We start from the raw sequence: 19,178 nt of genomic DNA, 5'->3' as shown, positions 1-19,178 counted from the left end.
AATTTCCTGCGAGGGCACCGACTGGCTGAAGGCCTCGCCAGACGCTGGGATTCCTCATCCTCTGGGATTAGCGGCTTTGCGGGCACAAGTCTGTGTTCCCTTGTAGGAAGGCACGGCTTTAGAGAAGTCATGGACAGAGCTGGTGCTCCCCCTTCCAGTGGGAGCCTTAAGACTCCCAGAAGGCTTTGCCCCTTGCCAATACGAGACCCCGAAGTGACCACCACAGGACAAAGGACCCCTGCCCGCTCTGAGAGGCAAGGGGAGAAAGAGACACGAGGCAGTTCCCATGGCTCCTGAGCACCCACTGCGGGCTGATTATCAGAGTGCCCTTTCCAACCGCGGCCCCCGCTCAGTCCTCCCTGACCCAGCCGGGCTGGGGAAGAGCGGTGGCGGGGCAACAAGCTGGCGTGTCCTGTCCCCCAGACACTTCAGCTCCTCCCACGGCGGCTTTGAAGACACGGACCTCAGGCCATCAGAGGCTTTGGGGCCCTCGGGTCAAATAAAGCAAACCCTGGAAGGACGGAAGCCTTGCCGAGGGGCACGCGTGGCCCATCCCGGCCTGCCACAGAGCTGCGGTTCACCTCGAGGGCGGCAGGGGCCACGGGCAGTGCTGGGCAAGGGCCGGGCCAGGACCGGCTGAGCGCTGCGGAGCCCACACGGCCCCAAGCGCTGCTGGCACCAAGCCCAGAAAACCAAGGCAGTGGACGTCCTCTAACCCGCTAAGCCCCCCCACCGACTCGGCTGCCACAATTCAAGCCCCGCTCACGGCACAAGAACAGACTGTGGCCTCCAGGGCTCCCACGGGGAACCCCAGAAGCGGAGACGCTGGCGGAAGCACTGCCGGAATCTCATGGCTTCTTTCCACAGCAAAGAACGATAAAAATGATCCTGCCTCCGATCCACGCAGAGAGCCCAGGAAGCAAAAACACGATCCAGGAGATGAGAAATGAGATGAAACATCGGGAGAAAGTTCTAGGAATCTTCTAGATGTGGCCAGGCAGCCTGAGCTCCCAGGCTAAGGCTTGCTGCTACACCCTGGCCCTCCACTCGCCCCTCTCCTCCCCAGATGCAGAGGGAGCCTCGGAGTGGGAACAGGTGAATGCAATGCAGCCCATAGGAAGCAAGCCTGTGCCGGCCCCGTCTCATTCAGTGCCAGCTGGGGCTCGGCTTCTTGACTCAAGAGTTTACACAGCTGGGGAAATGAAAATGGATTCTAAGCCACTTAGGCCAGGTCCACCTACGCTCTCCTTCTGCCAATCAGTAGGACGCCTCGCAGCCCACGATGCCGACAGTGCACAGCTCGGGGCCCGCTGGTGCGGTCACAGTCGAGGCCCGATGGCATTCTGTGATCTGTCTGAGCCAGTGCTTCACGGGCTGGGACCACCCGCTCACAGGGGCACCTGGTGGAGACCCAGGCGGGGCCAATGATGAGGGAAGCAGATTCTCATAAGGCACAAGGGGAGGGGAGGGGCGGGGCCCGCCACACTCCGGAAATGCCTCAGAGTGGCCCTCAGGGAACTCGTGCATGCCTGCGGGTGCGGGTTCCCTGGAAGCAGCAGGCCATCCTCTGCCCCGTGAAGGCCATGCCCTGGCACTGCCCGGGCCTTCAGCTTCTTTAAGTCAGTGTGCAGCCCAGCCCGTGCCCACGTGGTACTTAGCGCACATGAGAGACGAGATTCGGGGTCTCATCACTAACCGACACCCGAAGGCACGCACACCACCCGTTTTCAGAGCCCACATCCGGGAAACGAGTGACTGTGCTTATCGTCAGCCCTGTCTTCCAGAACCATCTTGCGTTCCCTTCCTGCCTCCCCGATCCTGTGCTCCCTAAAAGCAAATGAGCCTGAGGATCAGAAAACTGATAGTGAGAGAGGTCGGCTAGGTTGCCGAATTCCTGTGGTCCCTTCATCCCGTGCCGGGCCCCACACGTGGAACTTACAAGCGCCCGGGCCTTGTGTGGATGATAACATTGAATCCTCACTGCAACCCTGGTTAGTGAGTTCTGGGCTCGTCCTCATTTGGACTGGAAAGTAGGCTCAGAGGTCACGTGGCCCAAAGTCACCCACGAGGAGGGGCAGGAGCCCAAGTCTGTTGGACCCCAAACCCACATCCTGACCATCTGGCCAGCGGTTCTCATCTGGGGCTGATCCCGTCCACAGGGGACACAGGGTGATGTCTGGGGACATCTGTGGTTGTCGTGATGGGTGGGTGATGCTCCACACCCTACAATGCCAGTGCGGGCACTGAATGACCCAGCCCCAGTGTCAAAAATGCCAAGGCTGGGGCTTCCCTGGTGGTGCAGTGGTTGAGAGTCCGCCTGCCGATGCAGGGGACACAGGTTCGTGCCCCGGTCTGGGAAGATCCCACATGCTGTGGAGCGGCTGGCCCGTGAGCCATGGCCGCTGAGACTGTGCGTCCGGAGCCTGTGCTCCGCAACGGGAGAGGCCACAACAGTGAGAGGCCCACGTACCGCAAAAAACAAAAACAAAACCAAAAAATGCCAAGGCTGAACAACCCCTCCCTAGCCCACGCTGCCACCCACGCAGAACAGCCAGACGTGCACCCTGGGGAAATGCAGAAACGTCGGGGTGGCCAAGGTGCCTTCCCAGACCTAAGACTCTGCTGGAAACTCGGGAACCTCTACCGCGTCCCCACCGACCAGGCTCGCAAGGCACGCCCCTTACCTTCTCCAATGTCCTGTGTTTGTGTTGTCCAGCCGCACCTTCTTAACCTTCCGCATTAACCACTCGGCTGACCTCAGGGTGGGTGAGCCTGCGAGGGGGCAGACCAAGGGGCTGCAACTCTGGCAGTGTGGGGTTGTGGGCCCCCCTCCCCGCTCCCATTCCTCGAGGCCACCCTCCTGTCTGTGGGGAACACCCAATGCCAAGGGCCTCCTCATGAGGCAGATGGTGCAGGCCCTGTCCTGAAATTCGAAATTCAAACACCTGTCCGGGCATTTGCCAGAAACCGGGAGGTTCTCCCAAGATGAAAGTCCCTGAGAAGATGAGAGTTTCAAATGATTCAGGGGCCGCCACCCACAGCACTTGCTGGAAATCAAGTAAACCCAAATTCCCCACTGTGGTTGCTCCCTGATGGCCTTCCTGACTCCACCTCCTTGACCATGATCTCCAGACACGCTGGCCTTAATCTCCCCTAAACACGCTGACTCAGTCCTACCTCAGGACCTTTGCACTTACCGTTCCCTCTGCCTAGAACACCGTTGCCCTGCTTTTTGTATGATGTGCTCCCTCTTATCCTTTGGGTCCCAGTATCACCTCTTCAGGGGTCTTTCCTGGCACCAAGTCCAAAGTTGTTGCCTTGTTATCCCCATCTCAACACCTGGGCCTTCCTGCAAGCACTCATTCTAAAATGGTAGTTCTCAATGGGGGTGATTTTCCCCCTCTCCCCGCCCCCCTGCCCAGGGGACCCTTGGTGATGTCTGTAGACATTTTTGGCTGTTACTACTGACTGGGGGAGTGGTGCCACGGCATCCAGTGGGTGGGGCCAGGGATGCCACTCATCACCCTACCGTGGCCATGATGGCCCACCCCAGAGAATGATAGAATGACCTGGTCCCAATGTCCACAGTGCCCAGGGGGAGAAACTCTGTATTCATTGTTTGGGGGAAAGAAATGGAGTTAGATCCTTAGGCTCACACTAGACACCAAAATAAATCCCCAATGGTTCAGATGGTATAAATCAGGGTGGCCCCCAGCGTCTGTGAGTCGCCTCCTGTCCCTCCCTCTTGGTTTGTGTGTTTAAATGTGTGCAGCATCCTAGGACCTCTGAGGGTCAGATGGTCATGGAGCGCAGAGTCTCTTGGTGGGGGTGGTCAGTGAATCCCCTAAGCCAGGGGGTCTTGACGATGGCTGGTATTCCCAGGACACGTTTTTGGTTGTCACGCCTGGGAGGCATGCTGCTGGCATCTGGTTGGTGGAGACCAGGGATGCTGCTAAGTCCCCCACAATTAGCAGGATGCCCTTCCCCCGCCAGAAAGAATAATCTGGCCCCAGAATAATCTCAGCTAGTGCTGAGGCTGAGAAGCCCTCTCTGGGTGGGTGAGCACCCTGCACCAGGATGTCAGCTCCATGGAGGCAGGCCCCCATCTGTCCTGTTCCTGCTGTGGCCCCGGCAAAAAGGAAGCACTCAATACAGCAAACGTCTCAGGTTGAATGAACGAGTCCTTGTCCTCACTTGAACACTGAACAAAGTCAAAGGGACCCCTGGTTTGGTGGGCACCCCACCCCCTTCTTGACGGAACAGGTGCCCTGATGGTTAAAGGAAAAGAAAGCAGCGCCTGGTCCCAGGACAGAGATCTGATGGAAGAAGTGAAGCAAAATGTCACCATAAAGAAGCACTGATTTCACCTCAGTCCAGTAGTGAGAACTGTGGGCTCTGGTGTCAGAGAGGTTTGGGTTCAAATCGTGACTCTGCCACTACTAGGTTATGTGACTTTGGAGAAGCCGCCTAACCTCTCTGTGCTTCAATTTCCCCACCCACAAAATGCGACTGCAGGGCTTCCCTGGTGGCGCAATGGTTAAGAATCCGCCTGTCAACGCAGGGGACACGGGTTCGAGTCCTGGTCCGGGAAGATCCCACATGCCACAGAGCAACTGAGCCCGTGCGCCACAACTACTGAGCCTGCGCTCTGGAGCCCGTGAGCCACAACTGCTGAGCTCGCGTGCCTAGAGCCCGTGCTCCACAACAGGAGAAGCCACTGCAACGAGAAGCAGCCCCTGCTCGCCACAACTAGAGAAAGCTCGCGTGCAGCAACAAACAGCCAACTCAGCCAAAAATAAACAAATAAATAAATAAATTTATTTTAAAAAAAAAGTGGGACTGCAGTGCCTACACCTAGGACTACTGTGAGGATTAAGTGAGATTGCACGGGTAAAGTGGCTGACACAGCAGAAACTACGGGCCAGCTAATATTGTCATCTAACCAAGTTACTTAAAATTACACCAAGGGGAAAACTGGACTCAAGTTCCTTTCAGAGCCAGAATCCACACCATTCACAGACTGAGCGCCAGGCGCCGTATAAGGTGTGTGTGTGGTGGGGGAGGGGGAGATGCAGCCACACATCCACCAAATCCAGCTGGAATCAGTGCTCCCTCCTTTTTCTCCCCCAGTCCTTCCAGGGCTTCTGTCCGTGGACATCTAGCATACGATGCTGGATAGAAAGAAGTCTCCAGAAAGAGCACACGAAGCTGCAGCCCCTGGCCTGGGGCCTGGCTAACTGTCCCCAAGACCAGTGACCCCAGGGCTGCAGAAAACCACTTCCTGCCAAATTCTGTATCCAGGAGCAGGCAAATGAATCCCAGCAGCACACACCCAGCCTTCCCGGCCACCCCAGCCCAGCACCACTGACCTTCTAAAGGGTCCAGAGAGCCTCCATTCCAGCTGCGGACGTGGGACACAGACCTTGACAGAGCAAATGTCTTATTAACGCGATGATTTAATGGAGGGACCGGCTAACTACTCATTTTCCTGCCACTGGGGGAGTTCCTGATGGTCGGGCCCGATTTTCTGTACCCAGTAGTTTCTAAGGATGCCTCACAGCCCTGAAGCGCTGTCTGAACCACAACAGGGAGGCAAGTCCTGCCACGGGGCCCAATTCGCCCAGGATCCAGCAAGAGACGACAGGGATTGGTGGCCACAGGGCACCCCTCCTGGGCTCTAGTCCCAGCTCCTGGAAAGGTTTGTTCTTGCCGCTGAGGCAAGTGACTTCCTCGCGGTGGCGGGGAGGGGGGACAGGGATGGGCTCAAAGGGAACGGGCCACTTCTGAAGGCTCAGCTGCCGCATGGATGGGGAAGTGTCAAGGCTGGTCGGAGCCTCTGTGCGAAGAAGGTGGGTGGCTGGACTGGCCTGGGAGCGAAGCTGAGGGAAGGGGCTGGACCTGCGGGGATGTGGGTGGCGGGGAAGCCGAGCGCTGGGGAGGGGTGAAGGGGTGGGAGCAGGTGACGGAAGTGGTCTCTGGTCTCATATAGATAACGTGGGTTTGGATGGGGAGGGGGAGAAGGTGGGGACCTCCAGAGCCGACAGGGAAGGGAAAGCGTTACTGGGTGAGGCCACCCCCGGAAGGGGTCAGAGCCAGGTGGTCTGGGCAGCAACGGGATGGGAGAGGAGGTCGGGACAGGCCGGGCGTTGGACAGGCTGAGAGGTGGCCCTGCCGGCGGAGGGGACGGGCGGGGAAGGAGTGAGGAGAGGCCGGGGCGGAGGGGAAACGGAGGCGGGGACTGGAGGAACCGCGAGTCTAGGCAATGGCGGGGCCGGGGTGCGCGGAGGCCGGGACGGAGGACACCGGGGAGGCCGGTCAGTGGAGGATCCAAAGTCGGGACTGAGGTGGGGCCGGTCAATGGCGGGTTCAGGGTCGCGGCCGAGGCCGGACGGGGCGCGCGGGCACTGCTTACCGGGGCTCGGGGCCGGTGCGGGGCGAGGGCCGGGCTGGGCAGGGCGTCCCGGGGCCAGCAGCGCCTCAAGCTCGCGGCTCCATGCCCGGGACTGCGGCCCAGGAAGTGGCGGGTGCAGGGGACAGCAGCGGCAGCGGACACGGGATACCCGGCAGCTCAGGGCCCTTTGACCCGGAAGTCGAGCGGCCCAGGCGGCGGCCTGGGATTGGCCACCTCCCGGCCGGCACCAAGGAGTCCGGGGCGCTGGGGGTGGAGGGGTGGAGGAACGCGCCAGCACGGCCGCCGCGGCAAGTGGGGTGAAACGTCCCAAACGTGGCGTCTTCCTGTGCGAGCAGGGACGTTGGGAGAGACACCCCCGGTAACTTGGTATCGCCCGGCCTAACCGATAATACTTCTACTAAAGGCTCTTAGAAAAAAAACGTGTTCGTCTGGGCGTTGGTGGTATAGTGGTTAGCATAGCTGCCTTCCAAGCAGTTGACCCGGGTTCGATTCCCGGCCAACGCAGATACGTTTTATGGCTTTTTCTTAGTTCTACCGTCCACTTAAAACTTTCTCGTCAAACATCGACCTACAGTTTGTGTTACTTTGCAATAACTTTTTAAATTCCATAATATCTAAAAAAGACCAGAGAAATAAGAAAAAAGAAAAAGGCACCGACGCTGAATTTCTACTGAAATTACTTTGAAGCAAATTTTAAAATTCTACAGTAAAGATGTAGAAATGTTTCCACTGGGGATCGAACCGGGGACCTTTCTCTTGTGAGGAGAACGTGATACCGCAGCACTAGGGAAACATGTTAGGGTCGCCCTTCTTAAGCTTATCATAAAAAATGTTACGGAGATTGTTACATTGTATCTCTTGCAATGAACATTATTTGTTTCCTTCCTTCACGGTGATTTCCGCTCTTCCTGAATATCCATCACTCTGCTTGATGCAATGGAAGCTGGAAGGAGGAAAATACAGAATAAAAAAAGTCCAATAACCTCCTTCGCAACACGCACACACTATTAAAACAATCCAAGAGAGAAACTGCTCTCAAACCCACCCCGAAGCCCAACAATGTTTCATTAGTTCGTCTCACAGATAGATTTTAAACTCTTGCCTGTCTACAAATGTCGACGTTGTTGCTTCAGTCCAAACCACTTTCTACAAGAACTTTCTGTAAGACCGCTGAAGGACGCCAGGTGCAGCAAATTGCGAAGGGAAAACAAAAAAACCAAAACAAGCCGGACATGGAAAGAAGATAATTTAAATGACTTCTCATCTTATAACCCACAGTTAACTCATTTTGGACCAATCTTTTTTCTTTTTTTTTTAAAGAGAGATAGTAGAAGGAAGGGAGGTAATGGTAAGGAGTTAGGATCAGATTGCTGTAAAATCTGTTTTGTTTGTTTTTTCCCCTTACAGGGCCAGGATTAGAAGGAGAGTGAGGCAATGACCTCAAGTGCAAAAATTAAGGTGGCTCTAAAAAACTCAATAATCAAGATAAATAATATTTTAATGCATTATTCTAAAATATCAAAATAATGGCAAAAAGCAACCCCATGGTGAACAAAATATCAAAATCTTAAAGCAAGACAGGTTCTGACAGTGTCTTACCAAGCCATATTGGAGTCTGAGGCCGGAGAAAAAACGTGGGCCCCTCTACATCTGTTTTTTTGTTTTGTTTGGTTTGGTTAATTTATTTACTTGGCTGCATCCGGTCTTAGTTGCGTTGCACTGGGCTTAGTTGCCCTGCAGCAACTAAGATCTGCCTTTTAATAGAGACCATGATTTAGGCGTAATTCCCCAAAGGAGAAAATGTCTGTGACACTTTTCTGGAGAAGTTCTGATACAACAGTGAAGCTTTTCTATAGTTAGATGTGAAATAACAATGGTAAATATTTCAAAGGAAACCTTAAAAGTCCACGACTATTTAAAGAAAGTAGGATCTTTTTGCGGGGAGGTGTCTGACCACAGAGCAGGAATCACTGCGGAAGGACAGACATACAGACACAGGACAGGCCCCGCCCCACAGAAGGCAGCATCTTAGTTCCCTAACCAGGTATCGAACCCGTGTTGCCTCTATTGGCAGGCGGATTCTTAACCATTGCATCACCAGGGAAGGCTGGAGGGTGGGGGGTCTTAACGACTGGGCCACAAGGGAAGTCCCATATGTCTGTTTTTACGCATTTTTAATGGTTATTTTCCCCCAGGACATCGTTGAAAATATTGAAACTTAAAAATAGGTATATTAGAATTCACAACATTAAGAACTTATAATTTTACTTTTCTTTTTTTTATAATTTTACTTTTCTGTGTTTAATGGAAGCAAACATATCAATAATATTCTCAACATATGCTTTTGGGGGGAGGAATTAACTACTAAAAATCACATAAAACATACCAAGAAGCATACAGTTTTCCTTTTGCCTCAGATCCCAATATGGCTCAGCAGGGCACTGTGACACAGTAATATATCTTGAAGATCTTCTGTTTTAGTTTTCTACTGCTGCTGCAACAAATTACCATAAACACTGGCTGAAATCAACACAAATTTATCATCTGACAGTTCTGGAATTCAGAAGTCCAAAAAGAGGTCAAAAGGGGCTAAAATCAAGGTGTCCACAGGGCTGCATTCCTTCTGGAGGTGCTGTTCCTTGAGAATCCAGGAGAATCCATTCCTTGCCTTTTCCAGCTTCTACAGGCTGCCCACACTTCTGGGTTCATGGTCCCACATCACTCCAACTTCTGGTTCTGTTGTCACATTTCCTTCTTTGATTTTGACTCTCTTGTCTCCTTCTTACAAAGACCCCTTTGTTACATCAGACCCACCCAGATAATGCAAAATAATCTCCCCATCTCAAGATCTTTAACTTAATCCCACCTGCAAAGTCCCTTGTGCTATGGAAGGGAGCATCTTCACAGGTTCTGGGGAGTAGGATGTGAACATTGTGGGGGGCATTATTCTAGCGACCACACCTTCCCCCCGTCATTAAACATTCTTCTGTGACATCCTTTTTGACGGCTGCATAGTATTCCATCTATTCATTCATTCATTCATTCATGCATTCATTCATTCAACAAGTATTTACTGACACGTACTATGTGAACTGGGGAAAGTGGAGTGGGTAAGGCAGAAGTCACGCTGACCCGGAGCTGGTGATGAGTGGACTGATCTGACAGATTTTTTTTTTTTTTTTTTGGCTGCACCGCGGGGCATGCAGGGTCTTAGTTCCCTGACCAGGGATCAAACCCAGTCCCCTGCAGTGGAACTGCAGAGTCCTAACCACTGGACTGCCAGGGAATTCCTTCTTCTTTTTTTTTTTTTTTCCTGAGGGATATCTGGAACCTAATGTTGACCAGACTTACCAATTCACCCCTACTAAGAGGGCTGTAATCAAGAAAAACAATAACAGGGAATTCTGTGGCGGTCCACTGGTTAGGACTCTGAGCTTTCACTGCGAGGGCGCGGGTTCAATTCCCTGGCCAGAAATACATACATACATACATATGTACATAGAGGAAAAAGAAAAACAATAATAAGTGTTGCTGAGGATGTGGAGAAACTGGACCCCTTGGACTTTGCTGGTGGGAGTGAAAAATGGGGCAGCTTCTGTGGGAAATGGTCTGGCAGTTCCTCAAAAGGTTAAACAATTATCATCTGAGCCAGCAATCCCACTCCTAGGTATCTACCCAAGAGAAGTGAAAACACATCCATGTAAAAACCTGTACACACATGTTCATAGCAGCATGATTCACAATAGCCAAAACGTGGAAACAACCCAAGGTTCCATCAATGGATGAATGGATACCCAAAATGTGGTCCATCACACGATGGAAATATTATTCAGCCATTAAAGAGGGGAAATGTATTGGTGACTTCATGTTAAGTTCAGCATCTGATCCAACCGCCCCCTCCTCCTGGGAAATACTCAGGGACCCTCCTCTCCTCAATGGCCCCATTGATTTCCTTCTCTCTCCCTCGTTGGCCCAGGGCTGGGTCCTCAGGTCTTTCCCCTCCCCTGTGGCAGCCTTCTCCTCCTCCGCTTCTAGGACGTTAACCCCTTCTATACCCCGATGACATCGAGGCCTCCCCTGAGCTCCAGACTAGGGATCCGACTGCCCCTGGATGTCTGCACTTGGAGGGCTCATGGGGGACTCACACTTACCATGGCCCTAACTGAGCTCCTATCTTCCCCAACCTGCTTGCTAAGGACTTAATGTTTGTGACCCCCTAAAGTTCATATGTTAAACCTAACCCCCTATGTGATGTCTGAGGAGGTGGGGCCTTTGGGAGGTGATTTGCTCATGAGGGTGGAGTTCTCATGAATGGGATTAGTGCCCTTATAAAAGAGACCCCAGGGAGCTCCCTCACCCCTTCCTCCAATGAGGACACAGCAAGAAGACATCGTGTGTGAACCAGGAAGAATACCCTCACCAGACACTGAATCTGCTATCACCTTGATCTTGGACTTCCAGCAATTCAGAATTGTGAGAAATAAATGTCTCCTGTGTATAAGCCACCCAGCCTATGATGGTTTGTAACAGTAGCCCAGACGAACTACGAAACTGCTTCTCCCTCCATCTCCTGCCCCAGTGGAGGACAGCTCCTTCCTTCCAGGCACTCAGCCAGAACCTGCTCTTCCACCCCCACCCAATCCCTTAGCAAATCCAATTGGCGCTGCTTTCAAAATATACCCAGAATCTGATCACTTCTTCCCTCTTTGATGGCCATCTCCCTGGTCCTCCCTATCATGGCCCACCTGGACAAGTGCAGTCACCTGTTGTTTCCTGCCCACAGCTTGCTGTTTCCCACAACAGCCACTGCACCTGTGAGCACCGGACTCAGGTTCCCTCCCCTCCTCTGCCCACAGCCCTCCAGGGCTCCCACCTCCTTCGAGGTAAAAGCCCAAGTCCTCCCCGAAGCCCACAAGGCTCTGCACGACCTGCCCTCCCCTCCTCCCTCTCTCCCCTCACTCACTCTGCTCCAGACACACAGGCCTCCTGGCTGTTCCTCCAACACACCAGGCATGGTCCTGCTCCAGGGCCTTTGCACATGCTGTGCCTGCTGGCTTTTCCCAGTCATTTCCAGGGCTCACTCCCTCTCCTCCAAGTCTTGGTTTGAATGTTACCTCCTCAGAGGTGACTTCCCTGAGCCCTGCTAACTTTAATCTTCTCCCCCAACCTTGGCACCCATAAATTCAGTGCCTATCAGTTCATTGTTCTTTCAATGACTTATCAGTCTCTGAAATAATCCCATTTGTAGATTTGTTTACTTGTTTCTCCTTTGCCTACTCCACTGGGCTGTGAGCTCCACCAGCGCAGGGTTTTTGTTGGTTGTTTGAATCTATTTTGTTCTCTACGTGTCACTACGGGCTCAGTAAACATTTGTTGAAATTATGAACAAATGAACAGCTGGCCAGTGGAGAGAAAATGCCTGGGAGTGGGGATGGAGTAATATAGGTGGGCTTCCTGGTGGAGGGGGAGAACCTCCAAAAACATGTTCTCTCCCCCATGAGCCCCATCGAGGCCTGAGAGCTCACTTACCTGCAAAACAACACAAAAAAAACCTTCCTTTAAAATTATCTCTTGTGTCCTTCAAACCCACTCAAGGCAGCCAGTGAGCTGTGTGATGCCCAGAAAGTCGCTCCCCTTCTCTGAGCCTGTGTTTGCCTGATTGAGGTCGGGTACATCTTCCTGGGGAGACTACAAACTCAGGTTCCTTGGATAAAAAAGAAGATAATTCTGGCATTCCACTAGGTGGCAGCAGAAGCCCAGATCCCGGGCATCCCACAGTATCTCCGCCACCCCCCCAACATTACCCCCTGACTGCCATCCACCCCATCTTCCCTTCCAGTGCCACTCTGAGCCCCAGACCTCAGCATCTCAGAGTCAGACACTCCTAATATCCCCCCCCCCCCCCGCCCAGTATTTGCAGAAGTGTCCTTGTCCCGAAGCAGGTGGTCTCAGCAGGCAGGGTTGCTGGCCTGTCCTACCAAAGTGTCTAGCTTTCCAGGAGCCTTCAGGAAGGTTGGGGGGAAGAAAAGGAAGAGGAAAGAAAGAAGGGAAGGGGTTAAGGATTTAATGTTTCCAGTCTGGGAAACATTTCTTGCAAATGCTGGCTGCAACAGATCCCTTTGTATGTCTGGGAATAGCATGCATAGAATAATGGAAATGTGAGACAATGTCACATTTTAAACTCATTTAGTCCTCCCAACAACCCCGTGATACTGGCGCTATCATCAGCAGCAGCCCCCTTTTAATGGGTGAAGAGACCCAGGCATGGAGAAGTTAGTAACACGTTCAAGGAGACACAGAGAGGTTAAATAACTTGCCCAAGGTCACATAGCTTATAAGTAGCAGACTAGAGATTCGAAGCCAGATGGTCTTGCTCCAAAGTCCATGGCACAAGACTAGACTGTGTACTACATAGTTGAAGTTCAAGGTAATCAAGATAACTAAAAATAAAATAAAAGTCATGGAATCAGAACCAGCCATCGAAACATTCAGCCTGGGCTATACCAGGGTCATTCTTGAATATATTAAGACAGTGTAGCCCAAGAGCTTTCTGGGCAAAAGAACAGAAACAGCCCAATTGTCCACTCACAGCCATAAAATGAATTAGAAGGCCCTTTGTGTTCTGAGCTGGGACAGTTTGGGGAGGTGTATGTCCTACACCACCATTTATCAGAATAATCACGATCCAGAAAGGATACAAATGTCTATGAACACAGTTGGGTGTATCCACGGAATACCCCTGGAAGGAATCCATGAAATGGGCAGCAGGGGTGGCTGGCCATGACCTTTGGGTGAGGCTCCTGGAGGCTGGGGGCTGGGAGCTTGGGCAAGACTGACTTTCTACTCCTCAACTTGTATACAAATTGAGATTCCGTTGTGGAAACCATTCCAAACATACAGAAAAGCTTGCGGGACAGTAGAATCACGGCTCTAATGCAAAAACCTCTTTTCTTCAACAGCTCATTTAAAGAATGGCACCACCCTACCCCGCCCCGGGGAATTCCCAGGCCGTCCAGTGCTTGGGACTCCGCGCTTTCACTGCCCAGGGCGTGAGTTGGATCCCTGGTCGGGAACTAGGATCCCGCAAGCCGCACAGCGCGGCCAAATGAATAAATAAAATAAAATATAGAGTGGTACCCTGCCCCCTCCCCGGCGCCCTCGATTTCAGTGGAGTTAGGGAAGGAGCTGAGGGGATGTGCTGATGTAGAAAGACACCCCCCCTCCCCCAGCAACCTCGAGACATTTACAGTTAAAAAGAGCAAACAACAGATGGGTCTCCCCTTTGGATGGGCAGACGCGTGAAAATAGACGTGCTTTGGAAATTGCTAGAATCCAATAGGAGACAACGAGGAAAGTAATTTCTGGCAGTAACTAGGCTAGACGGCCTTCTATATAGATAAAATTCAAGGTCATCAAGGTAACGAAAAATAAAATAAAAGGCCGGGCCTCCCTGGTGGCGCAAGTGGTTGAGAGTCCGCCTGCCGATGCAGGGGATACGGGTTCGTGCCCCGGTCTGGGAGGATCCCATATGCCGCGGAGCGGCTGGGCCCGTGAGCCATGGCCGCTGAGCCTGCGCGTCCGGAGCCTGTGCTCCGCAGCGGGGGAGGCCACAACAGTGAGAGGCCCGCATACCGCAAAAAAATAAAAATAAAAAAAATAAAAGGCCATCGAATCTTTTTCACAAGGTGGGAGAGAGCCTCGTTTTTCATGGCACACCCTTATGCACTGTTGAATTTTGATGAGCCACGTGTCATAATTAAAACCCATTAAAATGGTAAGAATATAGGATATTTGCTTTGAGTCTTTTAAAAACAATAAATAAGTCATTTCTGATACAGTTGATGTCCTCTGTGAGCGGGGATCACCTTTTTAATTAAGAAAATCACGGGCTTCCCTGGTGGCACAGTGGTTGAGAGTCCGCCTGCCGATGCAGGGGACACGGGTTCGTACCCCGGTCCAGGGAAGATCCCACGTGCCGCGGAGCGGCTGGGCCCGTGAGCCATGGCCGCTGAGCCTGCGCGTCCAGAGCCTGTGCTCCGCAACGGGAGAGGCCACAGCAGTGAGAGGCCCACGTACCGCAAAAAAAAAAAAAAAAGAAAGAAAGAAAATCATGATGGTTAACTCCTAGCTAATGAACTGGTTAACTAGTAGTTAAATAATGATAGTTAAGGTGCCAGGTCCTGAACTAGTTGTTTTAATCACTTCCTTATCAGAACCCACATTTATGGGGGGGGTGGGACTCTCATTATGCCCATTTTACAGATGAGGGAACTGAGTCTTGGCAATTTAAGTTACACAAAAAGCAGTGTATGGGGGGGAGGGGAGGAAGGGAGGGAGGGAGAGGGGGAGAGAGAGAGAGAGAGATTAATTTCATAAACAACCTCACTCACTCCTTTTTTGCTGTTGAGAAATACTTCTAAACTATTTGTTCCCTGGGTGTTGGAACCACAATGATCATGTTTGAATGAATCAATTCTTTGACTGATTACCTGGGGAGGTTTGTAGTAGCTGGGAACTCCACTGCTCACCTTATCTTTGCAATTTTCATCGATTTATAAAATGATGCCTTTTCCTCCGCAGCCCATGTGGAGTCCCCCAGCCAACACACAATCTCTGGTGTTTGAGGGTCCTTAAATTCTATCTCACACACCACCATCACCACAACCATAACTGCAGATAACATTAATCAAAGACCTCGTGGTGCCCTTCTAACGTATTTCATCCTCCAGCGACGCTGTGAAGTGTGAGCACTAATACCTTTTTTTTTTTGCTGTACGCGGGCCTCTCACTGCTGTGGCCTCTCCCATTGCAGAGCACAGGCTCCGGACGCGCAGGCTCAGTGGCCATGGCCCACGGGCCCAGTGGCTCTGCGGCATGTGGGATCTTCCCGGACCGGGGCACGAACCCGTGTCCCCTGCATCGGCAGGCGGACTCTCAACCACTGCGCCACCAGGGAAGCCCTAATACCATTTTATACATAGGGAAACTGAGGTTGAAAGAGATGAAGTCACCTGTCAGCCAGCCGGGGAGTGGCAATTCTAACCCTGGCATTCTGACTCCGGGACGCAAGTCTCGAAACCTGTCCGCAGCTAGCCCAGTATCTATAAATATAGAAAGGGCCCTCCTAATCAAGAGATGATGACAAAGTCGGCTTGTTTTTTTTTTTATGGGGCTGCAGGAATGGTAGATAAGAGAAGAAGCAGCCCTGGGCTGTTGACAGAAGCTACAGATCAGCGAGTCTGGGCGGGGGTGGGGGCCATACATGGATGAGACTTGCCTCCCTGCCTACTTCCTTCCCCCCATCTCTGCCTCTCACCTCCCTGCATCTCCAGGGCACTTTGCTGTTGAGGGTTATTCTTAGCTCCGCACAATCAAACCGTCACTGTCTGAAGGCCAAATGTGGGGGGAGATGGGATGCGGAGTGGGGGGCAGGGGGTGTGGTGATGGAGGAACATGAGAAAGCTTTTCTATCCCCCATATCTGTCTCCCCCACCCCGACACACACATGCGCACACACACACACACACACACCACTGGAATTTCCCCAGGACTGCGTTTTTGTCTCACTTACTCTTGGGTATCCTGGTGAACTCAACCTCACTGTGTGATACTGGGCAGGTAGCTTTCCTTCTCTGAGCCTCAACTTCTTCATCTGTGAAATGGGGGTGATAGTAATAAGGCTCTCTAGTGGAGGGTGATGGGAGGATTAAATAAAATAAAGGCTAACTATGGGGTTGGCACAAAGTAGGTCCTTGATACAGAGCAACCGTGGCGATTTTTATTTGGCCCCAGGGCCCCTCCGGGTGGGGACACTGGTATGAAGCCTGCTATTGACTGGGAGTGTCATCACAGAGACACTTGTCAGTGCCTCAGATCCAACATAGGGATCCTCATCCCTGACGCCGTCTGGAGCCCACGACGAGAAAGAATCCGCCACCCCATCCGTCGACCGGGCTGGACTATCACGTGACAACTCCCACCGTGAATCTTCAGCTGAATTTTCCAGCTCCTTTACTGCCCTCTCTGTGTGCACCAGGCCTACTCCTCACCCCCACCCCTGACACGGGTGGAGAGGCTAAAGCACGGATGTGCCAATGAGCGCAGCTGATGCTTGCTGGGCCCCGCCTGTGATGCTGGGCAAGGAGGGTCCTGTGACGACCTCAGTGTTCTCATCTGAAAAATGGGGGTGACCATAACACCTGCCCCCTGGGGTTGTCACAAGCACTGAACGGCTCACGGCAATGACACACAGGAAGGGTTTCCCACCGCAGGCCCCCGGTCCCCAGGGAGTCAGTGGTGCCTTTTCCCCTGCTGCTCAGCCCAGACCCCTCCCCAGTTGTGCCCTGACCTGTCCCCACTCAGGCAGGGAAACACCGCGGTCTCCAGATTGTCCCTTCAGATGTCTTCTTGCCGTTTCTGCTTTTCCCCAAGCCATGCCCACCTGTCTTAGCCACTGCTCTGTCCACAGTACACAGCCTGTTGTGTTCAGGAAAGACATTGTGTGAATGAATGAATGAATGTTTCCTGTCTTCCTCCTAGAAATCTCTTTCCTTTGTTTGAGGAGGTAAGGCCAATGTGCCCATGAGTCTACTACATTCAAAGTTCATCCCCTAAGTTAATTCATACCCTACACTAAGTTCATCCCTTAAGCTACTATATCTTAGTGGTTAGGAACACAGGCACTGGACCCCTGAAGCCTTGGTTCAAATCTCAACCTTGCCTCAGACATTTTTTTTTGGCCATGCTGCACGGCTTGCAGGATCTTAGCTCCCAACCAGGGATCGAATCCATGCCCCTTGCCGTGGGAGCATGGAATCCTAACCACTGGACACTGGACCACCAGAGAATTCCCTCAACCTTGCCCCTTAATTGCTGTGTGACATCAGATATGCTACTCACCCTCTCGGTGCTTCAAGCCACCATCACGAGTGGTTTTATGGGACTTCCCTGGTGGCGCAGTGGTTAAGAATCCACCTGCTTGGGCTTCCCTGGTGGCGCAGCGGTTGAGAGTCCGTCTGCCGATGCAGAGGACACAGGTTCATGCCCCGGTCCGGGAAGATCCCACATGCCGCAGAGCGGGTTAGGCCCGTGATCCACGGCCGCTGAGCCTGCGCGTCTGGAGCCTGTGCTCTGCAACGGAGAGGCCACAACAGTGAGAGGCCCGTGTACCGCAAAAAAAAAAAAAAAAAAAAAAAAAAGAATCCACCTGCTAATGCAGGGGTCACAGCTTCGAGCCCTGGTCCAGGAAGATTCCACATGCCGCGGAGCAACTAAGCCCGTGTGCCACAACTACTGAGCCCACGTGACACAACTACTGAAGCCCGCATGCCTAGAGCCCGTGCTCGGCAGCAAGAGAATCCACCACAATGAGAAGCCCGTGCAACACAACGAAGAGTAGCCCCTGCTCACCACAACTAGAGAAAGCCCGAGCGCAACAACGAAGATCCAACACAGCCAAAAAAAAAAAAAGAGTGGCTTTATGTCAGGGTTAATCTATGTGAGGGGAGGTGTGCCCAGTCTGGTGGGCCCAGAGCCCTTTGCTAGATTCACAAACCATGACCTTGAATTTGGGGGGTGGAGTAAGAGACATTCCATTAAGGAATGGGGCCCACTGGTGTCTCCAGGACATGGGGGAGGGTCGCCGATCTGAGCAGGCTGCTGCCCCCGCCTCCAAGTTGCGGCAGAGACAGGTGGGCAACAGCTCCTGGGGACCAATGCTATAACCATTTCCTAGATGGCAAAACTGAGGCTTGGAGCCTTTCTGTTTTTTCTGAAACAGCCTTTCTGAAAACAGCCTTTCTGTTTTCCGGCCCTCTCCTGGCTGCTGGAGGGGGGAGGAGCTGGGCCGCTGGGGGAGGATGGAAGCAGGGCCGGGGGTGCGGGTGAGACAAAGCAGGGTTGGGGTCCATTTATTAGCTCTAATCGCTGTCTCCCTGGCTGAATTAGACCAAATTACAGCAGCCCGCCCTTAAGGACAGCGGGCTCCCAGCATTGGCTGTGGGAGCGAGCAGGCGGCGGTGGGGAGCGGGGGGGGGCTGCTGGGGGGGCCTCCTCTCGATAGTGAAGCCCCCCAATTAGCCAGGCAAGGAGGCGGGAGAGCTGCAGCCCAGCCCCACCTCACAGGGCTGTGCAGTCCCAATGAATTCAGCTCCACGAAAGCCAATTAAAGTCGGCATGGGGCCCAGTGGGCTGAGGAAGGAGGAGGGAAGAAAGGGCGGGGAGGGAAGGGGACCACGTGATCCAGGGTCGGGGCACCTAGGCTGGGGCTCCCAGGCCCATGGGGACCTGTACCAGTGGGGGCAGCTGAAACCCCCCAAAGCACAGAAGGGGCTGAGCTCTGTCCATCGCCATGTCTGTTCCCCCCAGACCTGATTAGGAAGACGGAGAGCCACACACACACACACACACACACACACACACACACACACACACACACGCCCCTGTGCCACTCAGAACCTGAACTGGCGGCCAGCTTTCCTTGGTAAACCAGGGTCAGCTGGTCAGTCCCTTTGGCCATCTACTCGTGGGGTCCAGGGTCCACCCCTCCAGGTTGGGAGGTGGCGGTGGGAAGGACTCTCCCAGGGGGAAGCAGGCCAGGCCTCCTGGAAGCCCTCCAGGATTGCTGCAGGCCCTCTCTGGGGAGTCCTCAATCCCAGGTGCCCCACCCCTCTTGGAGCTTTCCCCCTCTTGGAGCCCACCTCTGAGACCCCCTCACCTTTGGAGCCCCCTCCCCTTCTCTGAGCCACTCTCTGACTTCGCTTCCTCT

The 19,178-nt window shown here is 53.0% G+C and overlaps 1 protein-coding gene and 1 non-coding gene across 4 annotated transcripts in view; one reads left to right on the top strand and one right to left on the bottom strand.

Annotated features, from left to right (window-relative positions):
- Window positions 1-6,573, bottom strand: part of DPP9 (dipeptidyl peptidase 9) — a 40,872-nt gene extending 34,299 nt beyond the window's left edge. For 2 of the 3 annotated variants that reach the window (XM_060094468.1, XM_060094469.1), the window contains exons 1-3: window positions 6,413-6,573; window positions 5,370-5,422; window positions 2,685-2,772 (exon numbers count right to left, since the gene is read on the bottom strand). In XM_060094468.1, the coding sequence (XP_059950451.1) occupies window positions 2,685-2,740 (56 nt within the window). In that variant the 5' untranslated portion in view covers window positions 2,741-2,772; window positions 5,370-5,422; window positions 6,413-6,573. Of the gene's footprint in view, window positions 1-2,684; window positions 2,773-5,369; window positions 5,440-6,412 lie in introns of those variants that run through there. The other variant, XM_060094471.1, reaches the window with a different exon arrangement.
- A 271-nt stretch (window positions 6,574-6,844) lies between these two features.
- On the top strand, window positions 6,845-6,916 carry TRNAG-UCC (transfer RNA glycine (anticodon UCC)). Its single transcript has one exon. It is a non-coding gene; the product is annotated as a tRNA-Gly (tRNA).
- Window positions 6,917-19,178: the final 12,262 nt, after the last annotated feature.

The sequence above is a fragment of the Mesoplodon densirostris genome, chromosome 3 (genome assembly GCF_025265405.1).
Source record: "Mesoplodon densirostris isolate mMesDen1 chromosome 3, mMesDen1 primary haplotype, whole genome shotgun sequence".
NCBI lineage: Eukaryota > Metazoa > Chordata > Mammalia > Artiodactyla > Ziphiidae > Mesoplodon > Mesoplodon densirostris.
Note: the sequence above shows the minus strand (reverse complement) of the source record. Positions and strands in the feature narration are given on the sequence as shown.